The sequence below is a fragment of the Pseudochaenichthys georgianus genome, chromosome 7, assembly GCF_902827115.2.
Source record: "Pseudochaenichthys georgianus chromosome 7, fPseGeo1.2, whole genome shotgun sequence".
NCBI lineage: Eukaryota > Metazoa > Chordata > Actinopteri > Perciformes > Channichthyidae > Pseudochaenichthys > Pseudochaenichthys georgianus.
The window spans coordinates 2,310,115-2,332,310 of record NC_047509.1 but is presented as its reverse complement, the minus strand read 5'-3'; the positions used below and the strand labels follow the sequence as shown (position 1 = coordinate 2,332,310).

At 41.0% G+C, this 22,196-nt stretch overlaps 1 protein-coding gene across 1 annotated transcript in view; it reads right to left on the bottom strand.

The window, feature by feature from the left end:
• Positions 1-21,880, bottom strand: part of LOC117449586 (voltage-dependent L-type calcium channel subunit alpha-1D-like) — an 80,026-nt gene extending 58,146 nt beyond the window's left edge. Inside the window, exons 1-6 of the mRNA XM_071203663.1 lie at positions 21,865-21,880; positions 19,651-19,825; positions 14,915-15,020; positions 8,334-8,473; positions 7,504-7,649; positions 4,530-4,682 (exon numbers count right to left, since the gene is read on the bottom strand). Of these exons, the coding sequence (XP_071059764.1) occupies positions 4,530-4,682; positions 7,504-7,649; positions 8,334-8,473; positions 14,915-15,020; positions 19,651-19,825; positions 21,865-21,880 (736 nt within the window). The remainder of the gene's footprint in view (positions 1-4,529; positions 4,683-7,503; positions 7,650-8,333; positions 8,474-14,914; positions 15,021-19,650; positions 19,826-21,864) is intronic.
• Between the last annotated feature and the right edge of the window lie 316 nt (positions 21,881-22,196).

The window sequence follows — 22,196 nt, the reverse complement described above, 5'->3', positions numbered from 1 at the left end:
ATGTCATGCTTTTCCGGTTATCACCCGTCCCTAACACAGAGAAGACCTGTCTATGCTGCCCCAGAACGCCTCGTTGGACATTTCTGTTTTTACATTTTTTTCTTCCTGGTACCAAGTGACGTAACCACTATCCAAATGGACCAATCCGTGTGCTCAGGCTGATTTCAGGCTGAGTTCCAGGAAGCAACCAGGAAATGGCACCAGTAATCCAGCTCACACTGTCCGCTCCTCGAGCCTCAAAGGGCGGAGCAGCGACCCCCGCAACGTCCCGCCAACACGGCTCCCAGACCCCACGCAGCATTCTCATCTGTTTCTCATCACTGGTGTCATTTCCTGATTGCTAACAAACACCATGGTAACACATAATCACTGATGTTCCGCTGTAACGGTGGTGGACTCATCAGAACAGAGTGGGCGAGCTGACCAATCAGAGCACAGTGGGCTCACAGGGAGGGGGGGGGGGGGGGGGGCAGGAGCTCCAACAAGCCGTTTAGTGGACTAAACGGCGGATAAACTGTGGCGCGCTTACACTAATTGCGCCGCATTTGCGCTTCAGAGGAGGAGGTGAGGCCCCCTCATAACGGCATGAACCCGTATGGTACAATACAACTCAGACTGGCTTACTGTACGTCAATCAAGTGGCAAATGCCATAGTAAGGATGGATGATTGAATACACATACTTTACAGAGATGCTGTGAGAAACCAATGTGAGTTTGGAACATTGAACAATGTAAATCTATTCTAGTAGACCTCAACAATGGAATTATGATCAGTAGAAATGGCCATGACACGGGACCTTTAAGACTTTTGGAATGCCACAAACTTTACAATAATCAAAATAAAGGATTAATGTAAAGTTTATTGTAACATAAAATAGCTTTCTAAAGTTGTTGCAATCAAGAAGAGAAAACAAAATATGAATATGAGTAGTGTTTCTTTGTTCCATTATCATTTTTAAAGTGTATATTTCTTATAAAATGATAGATTTGACCAATTATTTCGATATTTTATTTTCAGTGACAGAAAATCCCTTTTGTCCTTTTTCATGTATTTTTTACTTTTACAGGATTCATTTTCAGACTTTGTAATACTACTGAGGTGTTGTTATCATATTAAATAGTTTAAAGGCTTTTTAATACGACTTAAAGCTTAATTTCTAGATTAAAGAAATCCAAACATTTCAGACTTTTCACACCATTTTAATTTTATTTTAAGACTTTTTAGGGATCCGTGTGAACCCTGAATGTAAGGGATTCATTTTATTTCTCACAACCCACAGTAAATAAAACAATAAAAACACAGTTGGGTTAAAAGCGGCAGCGACTCACCCGCTCAACACGCCCAAACGAGGGTTGATGAGAAGAAAGATCCGAAGATGACCAGAGAGACAAAGTAGATCCAGGGGATTTGCATCCCGATGGCATCGTTCATCTGAGCAGAGAGGCAGGTAAACAACAACATAAAGGTCAGTCATTTTAACAACTGTTCGGAAAATACTGAATGTATCTTCCAACATGAGTCACTGATAACTAAGGTATCAACTGTAGCTGTGAACATGACGGATGTGTGATGACCTGGAAGAGCATCAGGACTGCTTGAGGCAGATGATAGCTATGTGATTAACATGATGACTCAGCCTCTATGGAGAGAGACATCAAGCATGCTCATTTCTGACGTGGAGCTAATCTGAAGTAAACATTGAATACTGCTTTCTATTCCTCCATCTTGTGACTGTGTATCTCCCTCTCTGGATATCAGCATGTGAAGGACACTGCTCAGGAACTAGCTGATGCTCTGTATGTGATGACTACTTCCTTTCTGGAGAGGATCACAGATACATGGATCCTGAGGCTGAAGCTCAAGCCGGGGACCAGGGTTATTAAAAATGTTAAGTATTTCCATTTTTGTAGATAAAGTCAGAATTTTGAGGAGCATGTGTGTGTACCCAGTAGAGAACGTCTGTCCATCCCTCCATAGTGATGCACTGGAACACCGTCAGCATGGCGAAGAAGATGTTTCGAAGTTGGTGATTCCTCCGTTAGGCCCCTCCCACTTCCCTCTGCACTCCGTACCGTTATCGTCACAGAAGCGTCCGCTGCCGGCGAACGCACAACGGCGAAGGATCGTCCTCCACTACGAGGCCTGCAGCAGAGAGACAAAGCAATGAGCACATACCAGAAGTGGGAAGTAGTGGAGTACAATACTTCGTTACTGTACTTAAGTACTTGGTATCAGTACTTTACTCCACTACTTATTTTTCTGACGACTTTATATTTTTACTTCTTATCTTTTTACCACAAATACTGTACTTTCTACTTCTTACATGTTGAACTCAAATACCTGTACTTTCTACTTCTTACATGTTGAACTCAAATACCTGTACTTTCTACTTCTTACATGTTGAACCCAAATACCTGTACTTTCTACTTCTTACATGTTGAACCCAAATACCTGTACTTTCTACTTCTTACATGTTGAACACAAATACCTGTACTTTCTACTTCTTACATGTTGAACTCAAATACCTGTACTTTCTACTTCTTACATGGTTGAACACAAATACCTGTACTTTCTACTTCTCACATGTTGAACTCAAATACCTGTACGTTCTACTTCTTACATGTTGAACCCAAATACCTGTACTTTCTACTTCTTACATGTTGAACCCAAATACCTGTACTTTCTACTTCTCACATGTTGAACCCAAATACCTGTACTTTCTACTTCTTACATGTTGAACCCAAATATCAGTACTTTCTACTTCTTACATGTTGAACACAAATACCTGAACTTTCTACTTCTTACATGTTGAACTCAAATACCTGTACTTTCTACTTCTTACATGTTGAACTCAAATACCTGTACTTTCTACTTCTTACATGTTGAACTCAAATACCTGTACTTTCTACTTCTTACATGTTGAACCCAAATACCTGTACTTTCTACTTCTTACATGTTGAACCCAAATACCTGTACTTTCTACTTCTCACATGTTGAACTGAAATACCTGTACTTTCTACTTCTTACATGCTGAACTCAAATACCTGTACTTTCTACTTCTCACATGTTGAACTCAAATACCTGTACTTTCTACTTCTCACATGTTGAACTCAAATACTTGTACTTTATACTTCTTACATGTTGAACTCAAATACCTGTACTTTCTACTTCTTACATGTTGAACTCTAATACCTGTACTTTCTACTTCTTACATGTTGAACTCAAATACCTGTACTTTCTACTTCTTACATGTTGAACTCTAATACCTGTACTTTCTACTTCTTACATGTTGAACACAAATACCTGTACTTTCTACTTCTTACATGTTGAACACAAATACCTGTACTTTCTACTTCTTACATGTTGAACCCAAATACCTGTACTTTCTACTTCTCACATGTTGAACTCAAATACCTGTACTTTCTACTTCTTACATGTTGAACTCAAATACCTGTACTTTCTACTTCTCACATGTTGAACACAAATACCTGTACTTTCTACTTCTCACATGTTGAACTCAAATACCTGTACTTTCTACTTCTTACATGTTGAACTCAAATACCTGTACTTTCTACTTCTTACATGTTGAACTCTAATACCTGTACTTTCTACTTCTCTCATGTTGAACTCAAATACCTGTACTTTCTACTTCTCACATGTTGAACTCAAATACCTGTACTTTCTACTTCTTACATGTTGAACTCAAATACCTGTACTTTCTACTTCTTACATGTTGAACTCTAATACCTGTACTTTCTACTTCTCTCATGTTGAACTCAAATACCTGTACTTTCTACTTCTCTCATGTTGAACTCAAATACCTGTACTTTCTACTTCTTACATGTTGAACTCTAATACCTGTACTTTCTACTTCTCTCATGTTGAACTCAAATACCTGTACTTTCTACTTCTCTCATGTTGAACTCAAATACCTGTAATTTCTACTTCTCTCATGTTCCAAACAGCTGGTTCCTTTAGTCTGAATGTGTGTTGGTGCGTGATCATTATTCTTTAGAGTCATTGCGTGCCTATTGATTGGAACACGATCCGTGTATCCATCACTTCCTGGTCTTCTCTAAAGAAGAGGGACCAATGGAAACGTTGTCATGTTGCCGTTGTTCAGCATGGAAACATTCATTAGCTAACAATGACATTATTGTTCTATTGATATAAAGGGAGGTCAGGTACTCTTTAAAGCAGCTGCTAGTTATGGGTATTTTTTACTGAAGGACACTTCAAAGCCTCTTTACTTTGACTTGAGCAAAGAAGTTTAGTCAGTACTTCTACTTTCACCAGAGTATTTTTAAACATGAGTATCTGTACTTCTACTTGAGCAAAGGATGTGTCTACTTTTGCCATCTCTGGCCACACAAACACACACACACACACCACACACACACACACACACACACACACACACACACACACACACACACACACACACACACACACACACACACACACACACACACACACACAAACACACACACTAGATATGTAAATAACAATGTGTGTTTTAGTCAGAGACCTGAGCCCGAGGAGTAGCAGGTCTTGTGCATCCGCCCGATGAAGAGCTCCAGGCCGATGATGGCGTAGATGATGATGACGAACATCACCAGCATGCCGATGTGCAGCAGAGGAACCATGGCCTTCATGATGGAGTTCAATACGATCTGTAGACCTGACAGCAGGAACACACACTCTTTAGTACGGCATGCATGAAGCACAGGAACAGATGGAAGCATTTTCTATGACCCTTATGTTGCATTATACACTAATCAACTAAAACGTACTATATATTGTATTACTCACGTTATATATACACTGTGTACTATTTCATTATTACACAATGCATGTATTAGAAACCCTCATCATTTGTAATAACCACGGCAATATGTCATATGAAATAATAACACATTGCATTCAATCAAAATACTTCATTAGTCCCAGTGGGGAAATCAGGTTTTGTGATAGTTGCACCATATTCAGTTCAGATAATCAGATACATTCATATTTATTCAACATAAATTGAACCAGCACACACACTGGCCACAAAATGCTTCAGATTATTAGGCTACAAAATGCTTCAGATTATTAGGCTACAAAATGCTTCAGATTATTAGCCTACAAAATGCTTCAGATTTTTTATTAGGCTACAAAATGCTTCAGATTATTAGCCTATAAAATGCTTCAGATTATTAGGATACAAAATGCTTCAGATTATTAGGCTACAAAATGCTTCAGATTAATAGCCTGCAAAATGCTTCAGATTATTAGCCTACAAAATGCTTCAGATTATTAGGCTACAAAATGCTTCAGATTATTGGGCTACAAAATGCTTCAGATTATTCGCCTACAAAATGCTTCAGATTATTATCCGATAAAATGCTTCAAATTATTAGCCTACAAAATGCTTCAGATTATTAGACTACAAAATGCTTCAGATTATTAGGCTACAAAATGCTTCAGATTATGTGGCTACAAAATGCTTCAGATTATTATTATTAGCCTACAAAATGCTTCAGATTATTAGCCTACAAAATGCTTCAGATTATTAGGCTACAAAATGCTTCAGGTTATTATCCTACAAAATGCTTCAGATTATTATCCTACAAAATGCTTCAGATTATTAGGCTACAAAATACTTCAGATTATTAGGCTACAAAATGCTTCAGATTATTAGCCTACGAAATGCTTCAGGTTATTATCCTACAAAATGCTTCAGATTATTATCCTACAAAATGCTTCAGATTATTAGGCTACAAAATGCTTCAGATTTATTATTAGGCTACAAAATGATTCAGATTATTAGCCTACAAAATGCTTCAGATTATTAGCCTACAAAATGCTTCAGATTATTAGCCTACAAAATGCTTCAGATTATTAGCCTACAAAATGCTTCAGATTATTAGGCTACAAAATGCTTCAGATTATTTGGCTACAAAATGCTTCAGATTATTAGCCTACAAAATGCTTCAGATTATTAGCCTACAAAATGCTTCAGATTTATTATTAGGCTACAAAATGCTTCAGATTATTTGGCTACAAAATGCTTCAGATTATTAGCCTACAAAATGCTTCAGATTATTAGCCTACAAAATGCTTCAGATTATTAGTCTACAAAATGCTTCAGATTATTAACCTACAAAATGCAATTGTTATTACATAATGAAGTAGAAATGTATTCTCTTCAAATCTAACCTACGCGCTCATCATTGTTATAATGAATTATGAGTATCTAGGAGTGGTTTTAGCTCTACCTGTATGTATTTTAATTAATGCTGTCAAAATTATCGCGTTAACAGCGGTAATTAATTTTTGGAATTAATTGCGTTAAAATATTTAACGCATTTAACGCATGTGCAGAATGGCCCGCCCCATACGTGCCACCAGTGGCAGCGCCAGGGTATGGCTGGGGTAGGCTACACCCATACCAAGAAATGGCTTAGCCCCACCATGAAAAATGATGTTAAAGTAAGCAAAATAAAGTCCGCCAACTCACGCGGAGTAAATTGCACAGACAGCAGTTAGTAAGATTGATTTCAGTCGCCACTCGTCTGGAAATACCGAAGACCAGAAACGGTTTTGAAAACTTTTGTCACGTAGTGATCGTCTTCTCAATAGAACATCTTTGATAATGTCTTCTGGCCAATCAGAATCAAGATAACGGCGTGGTGTTGTTGCAGGAAGTCCCGACGGAGAATACTTTTGCTGTACAGTACAATCTGAAATGCGTACCGTCACTTGTGTCACAAAGCGCATTTGCGTACCGACGTACTTGTGAAGCTTTTCCAGAAGGCGGTTAGATCACCGGACGACAGAGTCGGTCTCCGTGTGCACAGACGGGGCTGCTGTTAACGTCGGTATATACAACGGAACTGTGCCAAAACTACGCCAACCGGCTGCGGAGGGAGACTCCCCCCTTCACTGGAGAACTGCGCTAAAACAGCTGATCACAACGTTCACACTCTGTGGTCACGAAGTACTCCACTAGCCCCCCCCCCCCCCCCCGACTTTCCTGAAGTACTCCCCCGTTGATAGAAATCAACACGACGTAATGAATGATTGATAGGTGTGTGGGTTGTCTTTCATTTTGACACGCAGAAACATGTTATAATAAACATACTGTATGTTAAATGGATATATCCGCCTTCTTTCATTTATCTTTCCATTCCCAACAATATACATAAAGAAATGGCATATTCTGGACATAGTTTGAATGGTGATTAATCATGATTAATTAATTTTTAAGCTGTGATTAATCTGATTAAAAATGTTAATCGTTTGACAGCCCTAATTTTAATGTTTGCTATGTATGTATATGTACATATGTGTGGAACTGCAGAATACATTTCCTTACGAGGACAATAAAGTATATCGTATTGTATCATATCGTTTTAGTTCTAATTATTCAATTTTAAAGCACATTTTAAATATGTTTATTATGAACTATAGACAGAGGAGTCGTATAAATTGTTCCCACACAGGAAACAGAGACGTACTTGGCACCCCGGACACCAGTCGGAGCGGTCGCAGCACCCTGAAGGCTCTCAGAGCTTTCACATCCAGACCTCCAGGCTTCCCCGCCGCGTGGTGAGCCTCTCCGGGCTTATGGTCCGTCATGCCCTCCGCTGCCACACTGAACAACCTGCACACACACAGACACACACACACACACACACACACACACACACACACACACACACACACACACACACACACACACACACACACACACACACACACACACACACACACACACACACACACACACACACACACACACACACACACCAATGATATATGTTAGATCAGCGGTACCCAACCTTTTTCAACCCAGGGCTTAAGAATCTATAAAATGTTCACGCCCCACATTCAACCATAAACAATATGGAGGCTAAATAAAGTTCTCAGAGCACTTTTTAATTAGAAAGGAACTGGCCATCAGTAACAAACCGAGATGAGAAACTAAAAAGTGAGGGGCTGTCTGCAATAGGCAGATGAATAATTAATTAATAATAGCTATTCATTTTTATTACACGGTTTAGTTGAATACTCGACTCTGATTGGTCAATTCAGAACATGTGACACGTTGTTAATCCAGTAGAACAGACCGCCGTCAAGGACTATAATGACCGTTGCTAAGGAGGATCAAGAAAGAGAAAGGAAAAGAGGTTCAAATGTAAAAGAAATCTTAAAAATGAAATGGTTCCACACAAATCATAATGTTTTGCACATTATTTGACATTCCCACAGGTTGGGAACCGCTGTGTCAGATCTTACAGTACAGCGATGGAAGAATGTTTGCAGACGCCGTAAAGCAGCAACTTACCCGACGATAACGATGACGAAATCCAGTAAATTCCAGCCGCTGCGGATGTAGGCGCTCGGGTGCATCACCAGACCGTAAGCCAGGATCTTAGTGAAGGTCTCGATGGTGAAGATGACGAGGAACACGTACTCTACTTGTTCCTGAACACAGAGGAAAACAGGCAACATATAAAATGTTAATGAACATTTAGCTGAAGCTTTTACCATGAAGATCCTGCAGGAACACCAGCTTCAAACCAAGTGCTGCAAACATTTATAAACATCTCTCATGATTGTGACAAACTGATATTTCTTCAATGTCTTCATGTTATTTATTGTATTTTATAGTATCTTTCTACCCTTTGAATTGCTCTTATGTGCAATACCTTCTTTTACGCTGCTGCAACGCAAACATTTCAATGAAGTACATCTTATCCTGAAATATTGTGTTGTATTGCAGTGTCCTTTTAAGCATGTAATGATAGCTCGTCTGTCTCCTCTACCTGGGACTCTGTAGTTCAGGGGTCTCAAACTCAAGGCCCGGGGGCCAAATCCGGCCCGCGACTTCATTTTATGTGGCCCGCAAGAGCTTGCAAATAATATAATACGTTTATAATACGTTTATAATATAATATGCCCATAAACTACATGTCCCACAATGCATCTCGTTTTGTGACATGCGCACTGAAGAGACTTGCAATTATTTGCCCTGGACTTCTGCTTTCAGACGTAGTTAATTAGTAAGTTATTATCCTATCCGATAATAATCCAATTCAGAGGCAATAATGTAATATAATACATTATTTTATATATATATTATATATTTATATAGTTACAACCGGCCCTTTGAGTGCAACCTTTATGCGAATGTGGCCCGCGATGAGATTGAGTTTGACACTAGTTGATACTGCAAGTTTTTCCAATGAGTTTTAACATGCTTGTATTTTGTTTGTAAAAGTGTACCGTGAGTTGACCGTAAGGGTTGTTATGGCCGAGATTTTAACAGTATTCCTATCTAACAGTTTCACGGTATACGGTATTGAACAGGGGCGGACTGAGACTAAAAATCAGCCCGGGACTCTCGACCGGCCCACTTCGGTACCTCTACCGCTAGTAAATTGTCAACGGGCGGGGGCATGCTAGTGACTTATCCGACCGGCCCACATCGTCCGACCGGCCCACTTCAGTACCGGCCCATCGGGATTCGCCCCGAACGTCCCGATGGCCAGTCCGCCACTGGTATTGAACCATTATCAGCTTTAATAACCCTTAAAGATATGAAAACGCAGTTGTAAACCTGATAAAAACATAGCCTCAGAGCCTGTGGCCTGTGAGTGTGCGGGTCCTGTGATGGGGTGAAATGAAAGGGCTTGTTAAAAGATGGCATGTTTTTAGTTGAAAATGTTTATGTACCTAAAGCAGTGCTTCTCAAAGTGTGGATCGCGGACCACTGGTGGTCCGTGAGCGCCCCCTAGTGGTCCGTGAGTATATTGGTAAAATTTCACATTTGAAATAAATAAATACATTTAAGTTTTTCGCACTCTCGCAGGAATATCTCCGCAATGGAGCGAGCTTAAGTTAAACTTTCGATTGCATGATATAGCCCAGATAAAGACCTTCATCACACATGTTGCCACTTGTTTGTACCATCTTCAGTCGATTTGTAAAAAACGATGTGATTTTGGATATTTGTGGAGTTAAGTGGTCCGCGAGTGTTTTTTTATTGGTTAAGTGGTCCTTGGTATGAAAAAGTTTGAGAAACACTGACCTAAAGTGAACGAAAGTAATGTTTTGTGTTAAAGGTTTTCAACCTGAATGAGCATCAAGAGGCCAACAAGAGGCTTAATGAAGCAATAAGGAATCTGCAATCACTCAAATAAAGAGAAAAGATTCAAATTTGAGTTGTCCCATGTGTCCGGAGTGAATCAAGCCATTTTCAAGTTTAGGCAGGAGTCAATAAAATCAGATCACAACTTGACAGAGCTGAGGAGGCCCCAGAGCCTGTGGCCTGTGAGTGTGCAGGTCCTGTGATGGGGGTGGAGCTGAGGAGGCCAATCAGCATGACTGGGGACACCTGGCCGGAGCCGAGATGCTACTTAAAGGAACTCATGACACTCATTTTTAAATAATTATCATCCGATAAAACAGACCAGTCTCTGCCAGTCTTTCTTTTTTTTTTTTTAATCCGATGACATTATCAGTGATTTTAAACTGATTATATACCGAAATAACATCAACACTGTGGGCGCCGCCATTTTCCGGACGTGACGTAAACCATGCGTTTGGTTTTCGAAGACACGTTGATCTCCATGTTATTTACTGTAGTTTCTCTATTCAAATATGCCTCACTGTATCGCGAAATATTGCCACAATTCTGATAGGAACAATCCACGGAATGCTCGGTTCCATCTGTTGCCAAAAGGTAAGCGTAAGAAGTACATTCGGAGGCAGTGGCTAGCGAAATGTGGCCGGCCCGAACCGAAAGATTCACAGGCTCATGTATGCAGCGAACATTTCAAATATCCGGACGACTACTCTGAGAGTATGATAAAACATAACATGGGATTTATGGAACAACCATTACTTAATGCAGATGCAGTACCATCGGTCTTTCTGGTGTCATCACCGACCAGGACACCAGTTCGGCCAGTTGAGAAATCGCCCTCTGCAAGTGTGAAGCGACGGAGGAGCAGAAGTAGTGCTCGGAGTAAGAATAAGGTATGTTATAGCGCATTTCCATTGCAGCGGCTAGCCCCGTTTTAACGTCCAGGCCAGGACAGTTTTTGGTGGCCTTTCCATATAGCGTAGTACCGGCTAGTGTGTATTTCCCCCCAGTTTTTTCCGGCCCCATAAAATCGTGATTCTATGGCCAGGGACAACGAAGCTGAGTATGCTAAACTAGAGAGGGAATCGCTAGCAAGGGTGGTACTACATGCATACATATAGTATCTTATATCATCTTCCCATTATACACACATGCATTTCCAAACATCTGGACTACCTATGTTGCAAATGTATTATCTCTTCAATTTACACACGGCATCTATTGCACGTCTGTCCGTCCTGGGAGAGGGATCCCTCCTCTGTTGCTCTCCCTGAGGTTTCTCCCATGTTCCCTTTAAACTGGGGGTTTTCTTCGGAAGTTTTTCCTTGTACGATGTGAGGGTCTACGGACAGAGGGTGTCGTATTGTCATACTGATAAAACATCAAAACTTCTTCCTCTGCTGACGAGTCCGAACTCAAATATTCAGCCATGTTTCCGTGTGTTGACAAAGTGAACGCATGGATGACGTCACGACCATCACGTGACTACTGAAAATGGCAAACATGGCGGCGGCCAGACGGAATATACAGGTCTTGATAAAAAAGAGCTATAAAATCATTATTTACCGGGGAATATCGCTGATTTCTTCAGGGTATGGTTTAAACATAATGTTTCACTAAACACTGAAGTTTTGATTAATTATCTAATGAGTGGACCATTCCTTTAAAGCCAGCTGCCCGGAGTCACATGGCCTTCGTGACTCTCTCCAGGACCGCTGTGGGAGGACTCTCGCCGGGATCCTTTCCCCTCGCCCATCCTCTCATGTTTTTGGTGTTGTTTTGGAATCGCCACAATAAATGTTCCGTGGTTTTTGGAACCCTCGAACGTCTCTCTGTCTTTTGCCTACGAGCCGGTCATAACACAAGGCATGTGAGTTTACATCTTAGTTGCATGTTAAATGAAACACTAATCAGCTTTGATTCATGTTCACTTTCTCATGTGAACAATAAATAAGTGTCAGTCAGCGCGTGTGTCTGAAAGCAATAACTGCTGCAGAAAAAGAAGTGAAGAGTAAAGACGTCTATAAACTGCCTTCTCGTCGAAGCATTAGGAGACATTTTCTAGCATGTTCTCTGCACCACGTGTGTTGTTATCATTAGAGTTAGCAGTGGCTCTCTAACCTCTTAACCCAGTGTCTAACTGTAAGCCTGTCACCAGATCCCTCTCTGTAACCTGCAGCTTAACGCCTCTAATCACAGCAGCCACTGTCACTAGGCCTCTGACCCCGGCTGACGCAATAATCCAGCCACTGACGTTTAACTGAAACCGACTGCAGCCCACAGAACAATCGCCTCGTGCGAAAAAGTGAGATCTTAGGGGATAATGCTAAACGTCACTGAAGGGAAGAACATGTTCAAATCTCCTTTGTGCAATGCATTAAAGAAAAATGAACATACCTTATTCATCCAAGGGGGGTATTGGGTTTGTTGCTCCATTTCTTTAATACAACTCAATCAAATATTTACAACAACATAATAAGTTCAAGTACAAATGTGCAATAAAATATCAAATTAAATAAAGAGGTGTGTGTAAGAATTGGGCGTTATAGTAAAAATGTGCAATAAAAGAATAAATTATATAAAATTATCTTTTATAGTAAATCATTGCAATAAAACATGAAATAAAATCTAATTAAAATGTAAAAAAATAATAACATGTTAAATTATACCAAATAAAATGGAATTAAATATTGAACTGCCCTCCTTGCTGTCACTGAGGAACTGCACACGGCTAAAGCAGCCTCCCTCTCCTCTGTCATCATCCTGTTGGACCTGTCTGCTGCATTCGACACGGTGAACCATCAGATCCTCCTTCACTCTCCAAGAACTTGGAGTTTCAGGCTCTGCACTTTCCCTCCTCACCTCATACCTCAAAGACCGCACCTACAGAGTCACTTGGAGAGGGTCCGAGTCCGACCCTTGTCAATTAACTACAGGGGTCCCTCAGGGCTCTGTTCTTGGTCCCCTCCTCTTCCCCTTGTACACAAACTTATGTTTAAAATAAAAGATCAAATAAAAGATATTAAAATATTTACAGGAGGTTTATTTCCAACAATGTGAATATTTTAAGCTACTTATTTCACTTAAATACCTAACATGTTGTTCAAATACTGATCATGTTTACTTTATGCAAACAAAGCTTTTAAATTAGGATCGTTTCCAATGAAACAACAACAATTGGACTTACGTTTTTTTACAAATATTTAAATCTTATGGCTCATATTTCCAAAATGCAAAAGATCAACAGGCTCGTTTTCAGTTTGATCGCTAATACATGTGTTTTAATGGGGAGACGTGACAAAGAGAGGAGGAGGAGGAGGAGGAGGAGGAGGAGGAGGAGGAGGAGGAGGAGGAGGAGGAGGAGGAGGAGGAGGAGGAGGAGGAGGAGGAGGAGGAGGAGGAGGAGGCAGATATGTTAGATAGTGGTATTGTGATAAATCACAATAGGGACCTATTATGCAAAATCCACTTCTTCATGTCTCTTCTACATCAACATGTGTCCCCTCTTCTTCATGTCTCTTCTACATCAACATGTGTCCCCTCTTCCTCCATGTCTCTTCTACATCAACATGTGTCCCCTCTTCTCCATGTCTCTTCTACATCAACATGTGTCCCCTTTTCTTCATGTCTCCTCTACATCAACATGTGTCCCCTCTTCTTCATGTCTCTTCTACATCAACATGTGTCCCCTCTCCTTCATGTCTCTTCTACATCAACATGTGTCCCCTCTTCTCCATGTCTCTTCTACATCAACATGTGTCCCCTCTTCTTCATGTCTCTTCTACATCAACATGTGTCCCCTCTTCTCCATGTCTCTTCTTACATCAACATGTGTCCCCTCTTCTCCATGTCTCTTCTACATCAACATGTGTCCCCTCTGTGGAAAGAGACTCTTTTTTGGACACTTTATGATGTCATAACGAGCCGGTCAGAGACCCTCCTTTGTTAACCTCTGTTAGTGTTACTGCCTTCAGCTCAATCCCTCCTGACCACTGTTCCTCTTTATAAACATCTGTACACGGTAGTCATGAATCACGACTGCCTCTATCAGTGTCCTCAAAGACTCAGAGGACTTCAGATGGAAGAGGAACTCAGGAGAATCACACAAGATGCTCTTAAGGCTTTGAAACAGGACGTGTGTGTGTGTGTGTGTGTGTGTGTGTGTGTGTGTGTGTGTGTGTGTGTGTGTGTGTGTGTGTGTGTGTGTGTGTGTGTGCGCGCGTGCGTGTGTGTGTGTGTGTGTGTGTGTGTGTGTGTGTGTGTGTGTGTGTGTGTACTGGATAAAGCGCTATATAAGTACGGTCCATTTATTTAAATACATTAAGCACACAACAAAAATGCAACTCCCTATTGTTGCTGGATAATGTTACACAACAATGCAAGCTAAATAAAGAAATAATACTTTTACATTCTTTCATTTATATTCTTAAAATGGCTCTTACACACAGACTCAGTAGTAGTTGGCCTTGAAAGCTTCATTTATTAACAGCAGGGGTCCTAAATGTTTTGCAGGTTAAGTTACATACTAAACTGGGCCTATCACAGCGTGTAAACCCTGTTTAACATTATACACAAACAATGTCTTGATGCTTACAAAGCTATTAAAATAATTATGCTTTAGCTGCAATCAGTGTTTTTCTTTCCATTTTTAGAAAAAGGAGCCTTACTTATCTTTCCGAATACCAATGTCAAACGTTTAAATGAGTTAAGACAGCGAGGTAAACTGTATTTAATGCATAATGAATATATAGTGTATATGTGTCAGCTGCATAACTCACCAGTTGGTGGTTGGTGACGTTGGAGTCGTCGTCGGGGTACGGTTTGGTCACTCCCATGGCCACACAGTTGGCAAAGATGGCGAGGAGAATAAAAATATCAAAGGGCCTGAGGAGCGGAGTTAAGGTTCAACAGGAGATGCATCTTCACAGGAAATACACACACAACAACAACAACAACAACAACAACAACAACAACAACATAATACAACATAATACAACTTCTACCCAAGCTACATCCATCCCAACATATTCACATCAGCACATGCAGAACTGTCTGCATACATATGTGTTGGGGAAACTTCTGAAGCAATTGGAAACAGGACTCAGAGAGCTGGAGCTCTGATGGAGTCAGGACTCAGAGACACGAGGAGAGCTGGAGCTCTGATGGAGTCAGGACTCAGAGACACGAGGAGAGCTGGAGCTCTGATGGAGTCAGGACTCAGAGACACGAGGAGAGCTGGAGCTCTGATGGAGTCAGGACTCAGAGACACGAGGAGAGCTGGAGCTCTGATGGAGTCAGGACTCAGAGACACGAGGAGAGCTGGAGCTCTGATGGCAAACACTGACGGTTTATTTGGAGTTACGGCGAATTGAGAAGACAGGTGGAGCGTCACGAGCTGACACAGTGGCTAAACCAATTCTGAAGAACTCTTTCTGCAGCTCGAGGTTTTAACTAGTTCAGAGTGTAATAATCAACATTCTTCATCAGCGAGACTAAACATTATGGACCCTGAATCTAACTCTCGTCCGTAGGAAAGACTGAGCGCCAGGGAGCCTTCGTCCCTGAACAGTGAGCTACCTCATGGCGGCTTGTGCTCGGTCACAGACTGGCAACAATAATGCGCCCAAGCTGCTCCTCCTAAAGAGAGATAGCAGCAACACCCAAGGCCGTAGACCTAGGCTATGGGGAAGGAGACAGTGAGAGGAGAACATGATGAACTGTGTCGAAGGTTGAATGCCAAAGCAAATTATTCCCTAACAATATATATATATATATATTTATATATTTATATATATATTTATATAACCCAATGTGTGATAGAGTATAGGAAAAAACCTGAGAAGAGAAATAGTTTATGTTGCTTTGCATTTCAAAGATAAGGTTAACATGTTGAGAATTATAACTGTTCAGAATAAGTTATACATGTTGCAAATAAAGTCGACATGTTGAGAAAATGTTGAGAATAAAAAGAACCTTTTAAGAATAAGGTTTAAAGGTTGAAAATGTGGTACGGTTACTGAAAATAAAGTCATCATTTGAAGAATAAATTACATCTCTGGCGGATAAGATATAAGCGTTGAAAGTAAAGTAAAAATGTTCAGAAGAAATGTAATACGTTGAAAATAAAGTCAGTTGTTAAGGATTAATGTTGAGAATAAAGTGGAAATGTCGAAAGGAAAAGTCAAACTTGTTTTAGAAAACTTCCAGTGCAGAAAACCTGCAATGTGCAATACAGAAACTTTTTGCAAGTGTACTTTGCAATAATTAGTTTTAATGTGAAATAAACATACATTTTTATATTGACTCGACACCTGAATATGTTACTTATGCTGCTACTCATTTTTAGCCATGGCTGTGTACTGAGTTGTCTTTATTTTATTCTATTATTAATGTGTGATTTTCTTCTCTGTATTTAATAAGTTAGTTTACTCTTTATCTTTGTTACCTTACTTGTTTTGCCACTTTAGCTGCAACACTGTAAATGTCCCCGCGGTGGGATTCACAAAGTAACTCTGATTCTGATCAACTAAAAGTTTGACATTTTGACAATATCCTAATCAGAAACAGGTTTCTTTCCAAAGTAAGTTTACGCACACGAGGAACTTTCCTAAGAACAGTTAAAGAAGAATTGTAAGAAAAACAAGCAAAAAATCAAACTATTGATAATAAGTAAACTCTCCGTATTCCCTGCCTTCTCTGAAGGATATTATTTCTGCTCAGGCGAATGTATTTTCTTATACAGGAGAGGGTCTGTCTGTTGGTGGTAGGCGTAACACGTACTCGCACCATATCATAGCGTAATCACCGGTACAGTAGGATTACATTATTATTATTAAAGGTCCCCTATTATACTGTTTGTTATCAATGTATTACAGGTCTCAGATACAAACAACTCTCTGAAGTGTTTGGCTCCAAATACCAAACATCATTGCAGCATTACCCATAATCCCCTCTGTTTCAGCCCTGTTTCCAAAGTGTTTCCACTCCCCACGCCCCTCTGAGAGATATTTGGTTAAAAAGAACACAATAGGCGTTTTCACACCGGAGTACTTTTCCCTTTTAGTTCCGATAGTTCCTGGGATTTTGCGTTCAGACCAAAAAGAGAACTCAGTTCAGAGAACTTTTCCCCCCTTTTCTGTCCCTGCTAGAGAGGTGGTACTTTGGCTGGGCGGATTGCAAACCATGCCCCCGTAAAACTCTGAAAAGTTTTGTGAAGCCGCCATTGTATTTGCTGGCATTAGCATTATTAGCATTAGCATTATTAGCATTAGCATCAGCCCAGCGCACCAACGGAGGGAGACTAACTTATGGCAACACAAAATAAAACATGGGAGCGGTGGAGATGAGGAGGTGTCGGCGTTCTGGTGATTTACTCGGAAGTCTTCAGTAGAAGCTGCTGGGAGTCCCAGCAGCTTCTACTGAAGCCAGTCCCCAACTCCGGGGACTTTGGGCGGCAGTATACGCCGTGAAGTGGTTTGCGGCCTGCCAGTAAACCGAAAGCAGAAGAAGAAGAAGTGACGTCAGCGGCTTCATTTGCGTAATCTTCCCTCAGGGACTTATTCCGGTGTGAACGCGATCGGCTCTTTAGTTCCATGGGGGAACTTATGGCGCATTTCCACTGCAGCGGGTAGCCCCGTTTAAGCGTCCTTAATCGTCCTCAAGCGGCCAGGACAGTTGTTGGTGGCCTTTCCATATAGCGTAGCACCGGCTAGCGGGTACTTTTTCCCTCTTTTTCCGGCCCCATAAAATCGTGGTTCTATCAGGCCAGGGCTGAACTAGTGACGTCAACTCTCTCGACTGCTGATTGGTCACAGAGAATCGTCACAAGATCGCGCGCGAGATCATCCCTAGCGTCGCATATATATCTAGAAGCAAGCTTGCAGCATTTTTGTAAACGGAGGAGCTACAAAAATGGCAACGTCAAAGAAAAGCACACCGTGGTCGACCGAGGAGGTGACGACGTTCCTACATCTCATTGGGGACGATAAAATCCAGCGGGAGCTCGACGGAACAACTCGAAATGTGAAGCCGATCGCCCCGCCTACACTGCGTTGCTATAGTAACTACCCCAGGTCCTAAACTGTAATGGGAATGCAACACGGCCTCGGACGGCCAGCGAGGAAGCCGAGGCCTGAGCGAGGACGCTTAGGGACGCTTAAACGGGGCTACCCCGCTGCAGTGGAAATGTGCCATCGGTGCTGGGAACTAAGTACGTCAAAGTACTTGGTGTGAAAGCGGCTAATGGTGCTCTAGGAGGAGATTCAGGTGATAAGGGGGGGGGTTACCTTGGTTGCTGATTGGCTGATGGTTACACAAGACAACACATCGTTATGACATCATAAAGTGGCCAAAATCTGATCAGCTCATTTTCAGACAGGTTTTTATAGAAATGGATCAAAAAGAGAGAGAATCTTTGTTCCTGAAACTTTCAGAGTCTCTTTCCACAGAGGGGACACAAGTTGATGTAGAAGAGACATGAAGAAGAGGGGACACATGTTGATGTAGAAGAGACATGAAGAAGAGGGGACACATGTTGATGTAGAAGAGACATGAAGAAGAGGGGACACATGTTGATGTAGACGAGACATGGAGAAGAGGGGACACATGGTGATGTAGAAGAGACATGAAGAAGAGGGGACACATGTTGATGTAGAAGAGACATGAAGAAGAGGGGACACATGGTGATGTAGAAGAGACATGAAGAAGAGGGGACACATGTTGATGTAGACGAGACATGGAGAAGAGGGGACACATGTTGATGTAGAAGAGACATGAAGAAGAGGGGACACATGGTGATGTAGAAGAGACATGAAGAAGAGGGGACACATGTTGATGTAGAAGAGACATGGAGAAGAGGGGACACATGTTGATGTAGAAGAGACATGAAGAAGAGGGGACACATGGTGATGTAGAAGAGACATGAAGAAGAGGGGACACATGTTGATGTAGAAGAGACATGGAGAAGAGGGGACACATGTTGATGTAGAAGAGACATGAAGAAGAGGGGACACATGTTGATGTAGAAGAGACATGAAGAAGAGGGGACACGTGTTGATGTAGAAGAGACATGAAGAAGAGGGGACACATGTTGATGTAGAAGAGACATGAAGAAGAGGGGACACATGTTGATGTAGAAGAGACATGGAGAAGAGGGGACACATGTTGATGTAGAAGAGACATGAAGAAGAGGGGACACATGTTGATGTAGAAGAGACATGAAGAAGAGGGGACACGTGTTGATGTAGAAGAGACATGAAGAAGAGGGGACACATGTTGATGTAGAAGAGACATGAAGAAGAGGGGACACATGTTGATGTAGAAGAGACATGGAGAAGAGGGGACACATGTTGATGTAGAAGAGACACGGAGAAGAAGATTGTGTATCATAGGGGACCTTTGAGTAGGTAACTGTAGTAATTGCAGGTACTCTAAAACCAATTTCTTTTTTTATATTATAAAAAACTATTTTAAAATAAGTAAACTCTCCGTATCCCCTTCCCTCTCTGAAGGATACTTCCACTCCACCAGGGCGAGGGCGGCCATGCGGATGGGGTTGCTGAGCGTGAGGCAGCAGAGCGCTCGGGGGGCTCGCATCGCAGACTTGTTGGCCTGCATCGCCTTCTTCGCCCCCCCGCCTCTCTTCCTGGCCGAGCCAGCGGACCCCTCGGCTTTCCCTCCATCCCCCCCGTCTGTGGAAATACAACGAAAAAACACGTACAGTTAGTTAGTCTTAGATATTGTGTTTGAGTAAAAGTAGAAGTAGTCAGATCTTGTGCTTGAGTAAAAGTGGAAGTACTCAGATCTTGTGCTTGAGTAAAAGTGGAAGTACTCAGATCTTGTGCTTGAGTAAAAGTAGAAGTACTCAGATATTGTACTTGAGTAACAGTAGAAGTACTCAGTTCTTGTACTTGAGTAAAAGTAGAAGTACTCAGATATTGTGCTTGAGTAAAAGTAGAAGTACTCAGATATTGTTCTTGAGTAAAAGTAGAAGTACTCAGATCTTGTTGTTGAGTAAAAGTAGAAGTACTCAGATCTTGTTGTTGAGTAAAAGTAGAAGTACTCAGGTCTTGTACTTGAGTAAAAGTAGAAGTACTCAGATCTTGTGCTTGAGTAAAAGTAGAAGTACTCAGATCTTGTACTTGAGTAAAAGTAGAAGTACTCAGATCTTGTACTTGAGTAAAAGTAGAAGTACCAGAGTGTAGGAATACTCTGTTACAGTAAAAGTCCTGCATTCAAAATGTTCCTCAAGTGAAAGTATAAAAGTATTCTCATCAGAATATAGTGAAAGACAGTAAAAGTAGTCGTTGTGCAGATTGGTCCATTTCAGAATAATATATATGATGTGTTTTATAATGATTGATCATGAAAGTGTTCTCAAAGCTGGTGAAGGTGCAGCTAGTCTGAATGACTTGGTAGACTGCAGGGTAGCTGGTGGATTTACTCCAGGTGGAACTAAAGTCTGATTCAACACTTGGTTATATTTCACATCACTCATCCAGATCTGTGAAGTAACTAAAGGTATTAAATACATGTAGTGGAGTAAAAGTACACCATGTACCTCTGAACTGTAGTGGAGTAGAAGTAGCAAAACATTGACATACTCAAGTTAAGTACAAGTACCTCAGAATTGACTAGAGACTAGTAGATGTACTTATCTACTTAACACCACTGTCCCTTTGTCATATCTGTATTTATTATATCGTACTTATGTCAAACCAATGTTTGGACTGGTTAATAAATGTTTTGGGAGCATTAAGTAGTCAGGGGTAGTTTAGATTTGAAGGTATTTGGTATTTTTTTACCTTGTAAATTAGGGATGTCCTGATCACCTTTTTTTGCTCCCGATCCGATTCCGATCATTTGATTTTGAGAAATAAGCAACCATGCAGGTCTATGAAAACAAGCCCAAAAGAAGCAACACATAAATGATGTTGTGTAATTTGTAACCAAAACTAAGGCCTCAGGATGACTTTAAGACGTCAACATGGTCATTTTTGTTTTGTAACATGAAATAAAATAATAAAAATATTTTATAATTTTAATTTTTTTTAAATCCCGATCCCCGATTTTTTTTCTCGTGATCGGATCGGGACATCTCTATTGTAAATGTTTCTGTATGACACATTAACTCTCTATTCAAACTGTCTTAGTAAGATATATTCAAACTACTTTCTTTTTAGTATCTGGGCCCCCATTTTTAAGCATTAAATCACTCTAGTCTCATGGTTGTATTTTTGTCAATATAATACATTAAAGTGAAAGAGAAATATGAGTAACGCATGTCCGATGAGAATTTGTTCTGCTAAATATTATAGTCTGAGCAGGTGAATGTATTTTCTTATACAGGGGAGGGTCTGGTGTGTTGGTGGTGGGCGTAACACTTACTCTCACCATATCATAGTTTAATCACCAGGTACAGTAGTGTTATATTATTAGTATTAAGTAATTGTAGTAATGCAGGTACTCTGTCCTGAGGCCTCATTCTTAGACCAGATGTGACCTACTTATCCAGGTACTGAGGCCCAGGATCACCTGAGGAGGCCCGCACACAGTAAGCCTGCAGAGCAACCTCACACAGTTTGGACACGTCTCTTATCATCAGTTAAAGGATTGACTGTGCCCCATGCCACCTGCAGTAAACTACAGCACTGTGGCCATGACTACTTGGTTTTTGCATGACTTTGACGGTATAATGTTGTCACTCAGAGACTTAGTGAGCAGTTCCTACCTTTCTTCGCGTCCATGTCCGCCGTTTAACCACGAAATCAGCTCAGGAAACCCACCATCAACTCCTCAGGGATCTGCGATGCGTTATGGATCACATGTATTCACTTCAACCCCGAAAAAAGAGAACTTTCTCTGCGTAAAAGTAAAAAAAGAAGCACCATGTGCAGTCTGTCATCTCATCTGCAGGCCATGCTGCTCAGCTCTGCGCACACATCCAATTAAAGCTGATTTAACTGATAACGCGTATTAATGAAAACTGCAATTGCTTTGTTTATATCCACGCAGGCACATAACGGTGAACAGGAGATGAAACTAACGCGTCCCCAGATCCTC